The 5,762-nt window shown below is 44.3% G+C and overlaps 1 protein-coding gene across 1 annotated transcript; it reads left to right on the forward strand.

The window, feature by feature from the left end:
* Positions 1–328: 328 nt before the first annotated feature.
* LOC308322206 (double-strand-break repair protein rad21-like protein 1) lies at positions 329–1,690 on the forward strand (the record flags this gene model as incomplete). Its single annotated transcript, XM_080773400.1, has 1 exon — positions 329–1,690. One exon carries the CDS (start codon positions 329–331, stop codon positions 1,688–1,690), a length of 1,362 nt encoding a protein of 453 aa, XP_080629526.1.
* Between the last annotated feature and the right edge of the window lie 4,072 nt (positions 1,691–5,762).

The following is a 5,762-nucleotide window of genomic DNA, read 5'->3' on the forward strand; positions in this document are numbered from 1 at the left end:
GTTTGTGATTGATGCAACACACTCCATATTTGGACGTATAGCTGCTTTGGGGACTCCTTATATGGTTATGGCTAAGTTAAAAACTTAACTTAAAAATAACTTAACTTAAATATGTACGAGCTGCGTTCGCTTCCCGCGTTTGCGCGTCTTACTGGTATAGGATAGGATAGTTCCATTCTCGTAGGCTTTTGATGTCACGTTCTGATGTCAGAACGTGACATCACCAGTGACATCAGAAAGGTCTATATATACATTCAAATCAACATATTCCAATCCATAACAAGAAGAACTGAACTTTAGCATATCATAAACCTCTGGAGGATTCAATATGTTGTTCTACACGCAGCTGTTCGCGTCCAAAGGTGCACCTTTAGCCAAAATCTGGCTGGCAGCTCACTGGGAACGTAAGATCTCCAAGGACAATGTGCACCAATGCAACCTGGAAAGCACCATTGAAGACATCATCTCCCCTCAGGTGAGTATTGGCCTCCGGACGACTAGTCACCTCCTGGTAGGAGTGGTTCGGATTTACTCCAAAAAAGCCAAGTATCTCCTTGCAGACTGCAGTGAGGCGCTGGTTAAGATTAAAGTGGCATTCAGGCCAGGACAAATCCATATGCCTGTCGAGGGGCTTGAGGCCGCGACCTGGGTCCACTTCACCGACCTCGACGCTGACCTCAATATAGACATGGTGGACCATTCACTTAACCAGAGTGGAAAGGAGAAGATCACCCTCAAAGAGGATTTTGGCAACCCCATTCTTGTTACATTACAGGACAGACAGGACTTTAGAGATGAATCCCATCAACCGCATGAACTGCTGGACATTACCTGCCAAAGCATGGCCCAAAGCCTGACCGACCCTGGAGATTCATTTGGGGATGAAGCCAGCGGCATGAGTGTGCTTGATTGGATGACAAGCTCCAGTGATTATGAGGTTGGCAACACTGTAGAGGAGCAGCGACTAAATAAACTGCTAGAGAACCTCATCAACCAGGAACCTATGGAGGTAGACCCTCCAATGAATGAGACTCCGGCTATTGGCAGGAAGAGAATGACGAAGAAAAGGAAGGAGCAGCCCATCAAGCTGTCCGATGAGGTTTGGAGACAGATGGCTGTTGACTACTGTAACCTGAGCAAAAGGAAGCCATACGTGGACCAGTCCCACGAATTGGACGACGACGACTTCTGTCAGCTGATTAATGACTACTCTGACTTGATCGACCCTCCTATCTCCAAGCGCTCAAAAGTAAATGAGACCAGGAAAGCAGCAGAAAAACGCAAGCGTTTCTCCTCCAAGGTCATACATCAAGGACTACAGCAACTTTTCCCCAGGAATATAGACGAGCTCATCGCGAGAGGTCGGAACGAGTCCGGATGTAACTCAGAGGCTCAATCGAGCCTCGTCCCCGCACAGTCTGCCCTGGAAAGTCAGGACCACCTCGAGGAGAGGAGGCTCGCCCGAAAAACACAGAAGCTACTAAACACCCTCAGACGCCAGAGCGGGAGTCGTCACAACGACGCCACATTCAGCTTTAAGTCGTTGTGTGAGCGGAGTTCTCGCACGCAAGCGTCGGAAACCTTCTACCACCTCCTGGCCCTGAAGAAGCAGCAGGCCGTTCTTCTGCACCAGAACTCTCCATATGAAGACGTCCTCGTCACGCCTGGCCCACTGTTCCATACATCCTAGACGGGATGCAGAAGTTGGTACAGTAACAGTACTGAATGGCTACCAGAATGGAATTGAAATATATTTATTTTGACCGTGTCCTTGTGCTTAAAAGGGGCACAATACAGAAGCAGTTGAATATACATGAATTATTGTATTGCTCTTAGCCATTGGCATTTGTTTTTATTGTAAGGGACTAATGTCAAAATCCATCTAAGCTTTGTAAAGGACCAGAGTGAGTGCTGCGGTCGAGTGTGGAATCGCTCCATTGTCCAGAACTGACGTGCAACAATTTTCCATGTATGGACACAAACAGATACCGAGATCGCCGTATATGGGCTTAAAAGGGACACAGATATCCATACAGTATATACAGTATGGGCATAAAGGGACACATGCAGACAAAGATGATAACTTTTATTCAGATGGGGATGTTGTTTCCTGTTTGCCAACATTCATGGATTACCTAACAGAAATGTCGAACGTCTGAAGCAGCAGGAGTGCGAGTGGTTTGGCCCAGTAGCATTTACATTTAGGCTACTATTGTAGCCTAATTGCTAGCTGGTTTGGTTAACATGCTGAACTAAATTAAAATAAATTGGGCAGCGTTTCGATCGTTCCGAGAGGCGAGAGAGAGCTGAGAAAGTGAAAGTGTGTGTGTGTGTGTGTGTGTGTGTGTGTGTGCGCGTGTGTGTGTGTGTGCGCGCGCGCGAGTGTGTGCGCGCGTGCGCTTGGAGAGACAGTGCGAGAGAGAGAGAGTGAGTGTGTGGAGAGAGAGCGTGTGAGAGAATATATATAGCGGAAAGCCACTGGTTGGCTGGCTGGATAAGTATATATATGTACATGTTGGACCCATTGTAATTTCATTTCACATTTGAATGGATGAAGTCGAAGGTTTTACTAATAGATCTTAATTACTTTATTGTGGTACTGGTTTATTTAGCATATTTAGAGTTGACATTGATTATAGTCCTGGATAACTGTCTAAAACGCAGAGTCCCGCAGATTTTCCTCCGGAATCACCACAGAAAAACCCCTGCAGATTCCGTTTGGCCTTAGTCATGACATATCAATATGTAACGTGAAAAATAAATCACACCTGGGTGAAGTGAGTGGCGCTCTGAGGGACGATCATCATGGATCATCTCATACTGGCCAATCAGAATGCCTCTTGCCTGTGATTGGTTAGCTGATTTGGTCCTGACATAAATTTCCCTTCAATGTCAATGGTGTTTAATGTTTTGATGTTTAATTTATGTCATATTTAGTGAAATTGTGACCTAATTTCTTGAGACGTGTGGCGACAAAAGATGTATATAGGAGGCATGATAAGCCACGGCTTCAGCCCTTTCCTTTTTGGTCAATTGTATCATATCAATCTGTATGTAATATCTATCTATCTATCTATCTATCTATCTATCTATCTATCTATCTATCAAACTACATTGCACACACACACGCAAACATCACCAGTCATATCATGTGTTTTATTGTACTGCAGTAGTCAGGATGTATAATTCTGCAGTCAGGGAGAGTTCCAAGGTTAAAGGAGCATCCAGTCATGTCTGTATTATGCTTCATTACAAAAAGGAGACGAAAAGGATCCAGTCATATCGCCCCCTTCCCTGTGTGCGTATGTAGGGATGTGGCGTGGATGCGCCCACGCAGGACAGAGGTGTGATTAGATAAAAAGGTGAGATTAGATAAAATGGGATGCACAGCGAACAACTTATGGTATGGAAGTATGGATTAAAAACTAATGGTTTTATTATGATTGCGCATCTCATTTTTTCAATAACGTCTCATCGCTGTTCTCCACCCCCTGACCTTTCTGCTCCCCCTTTCATTTTCTTCTCCTCCATTTTAATCCCACAGCACCACATCCTCCTCCTCCATCCCCCCCCCCCCCCACTCCAGTGTGGAGCGTTGCTCATTTCCCTGCCCGGCTCATTGTCAGAAAAGAAAAATGAGAAGATGAAAGGCGAGGGGGGCTTTTTGACAGTGATGGGATTAAGGGGGTGTCGGGGTGAATAGAAGTCTAACATGAACAAGGTCATGTGATCATCGCAAGATTAAGTATAGTTTTGAATTTGTCATTTAGTTTTGACTTAATTTCATTTAAGTAAAAAAAAAAAATCTTTTTAACGTGCAGGAAAAGGCTTAGTTTTATTGTGTGGTTTAATGGTAATATGGGGTAGTCCGCATCCAATTAGAAAAGGTTCTGAGAAATAGGTGAAGCTAATAGGTGAATGCTCACAGCGTGTCGACACGTTGTGAGCATGTAGATTGGCTTTTTTCCCTATTTTGTATCGGATACTACCAAAGACAATTTTCTCTAAGACTTTAGTTTGTGAACAATACAGTGTCATGGCATCTCATTGAATATCCCCCCTACGCCCCAGCATGCAGATTGTGATCTGCATGCTGATTGTCCATGGTTGACGTAAGATATAGTGTAGTGTGGCAGCAGAGCAAACGCCTGAACAACCTCCATCACATCAGCTGTCAGCATCACACTCGCACTGTAATGTGGTGTCCGCCGCGTGTGTGTGTGTGTGTGTGTGTGTGTGTGTGAATGGTAAATGGTGCATGTACATGTACTTTTCTCCAAAGGGATTTAAAATGTGGTATGCATTCATTCACATATTCACACACACTTGACAGTGGACGAAACCATGCAAACCTTAGGGGCAATTAGGGGCTCAAAGGGCATGTTGACAAGGAACATGGGTGTATGTTTGCATGCACTGTGCATGTGCAAATGTATGTGACCCAACACCTCAAAATTGAGCCAATAGTTTTGGAACTACACCTTATAGAATGAGTGTGAATTAAAGATTCTCATGCTAGCAGAGAGAGAAAAACAAAACGTTCTGAATGGAAAAAATATAGTGACTGACTGTTTCTATACATTCACTACATTGCAGGTGAATGGTTGCTGCTCCATCGTGAGCCAAGGTGAGACATTCCTCCCTTCGTCTCTATCGAAGCCGCGTGGGTGGAGGAGCTTCTTTTCCATCCACCAGCTGTCTAAAAACCCGGTGGAGACGCCGGCAGACATCGGAAAACGGCCGCGCCTGTCTGCCCAAGTGTGGAAACACTGTCTGTGTTTGTCAATAGAGACACACGGGGACTTAACGCCCCCCAAATGAGACAGCGGCACCACTTCTGGTCCGTTTCAACGGTGTACTGCAGCTGCCAATGCAATCCCTATGAGAGGCATCATAAAATACCCTAATTTGAATATGAATAACAAAGTCAGTCGGGATCGGGATTTATTATTGAGAATTCCACTCTTCAAAGTTGGCCCTCGTAGCCTCGTAAAGGCAGTGATGTCCCTTAAAAGCGACCAGCTTCTTTGCCTTGCCTGCCTGCCACCAGCCTCAGCCTGCTCGACCAAACACAATGTACGTGTAGCAGATCTACAGGCTCCTTTTTCCTCCTTTGTTTTTCAATAAACACCCTTGGACTTTGTTGTGTTCTGCTTTTGGGTCTGCCAGTTTTTACAAATCGTGACAACCTATTGGTAATTATGGCTTGATAACATTTTAATCTGTTAGGAAATCTCATACTGTTACTTTTCAGGATAAAAAAAAGTCAAACGTAGCTCATCTATCCTCACACCGTGTTTCTTTTTTTTTCAGCTTGCAGACCTTTGATGCTTGTGTGTGTGACTCTGTAGTATCATAGGAAAAAACACAAAGTTCAAATAATATGGAGATAAGAGGTTTTGCTTAGTTTTAGCTGAGCTGCCGTGTGTTGTTCATGTTCACCACTAATAGATTTTTCAGTGGACTTGACATGATGGCAGCAGCATTACAATACTATTCCCTCTGGGCTTGTCTAGCTGGATGAGCATGAAAGATGGATTTTACCTCCAGGAGATGTCATATATATATATTTAAGCAGCGCCGGGATATTAATGGAGGTCCGACATGAGTTGATGTTTATGCATACTTTTTCATATTCACACCAGCAACACCATTTTCAGCTTTGACTTTTAGGCGAATGATAGACGAGTATTTGGAGATTATGGAAATGTGAGTTTCCAACAAATTTCCTTTTTTCTGTGTGTGCGCATACGTGCGCTCGC

The sequence above is a fragment of the Protomyctophum bolini genome (assembly GCF_963924005.1).
Source record: "Protomyctophum bolini genome assembly, chromosome: 10".
Lineage (NCBI taxonomy): Eukaryota > Metazoa > Chordata > Actinopteri > Myctophiformes > Myctophidae > Protomyctophum > Protomyctophum bolini.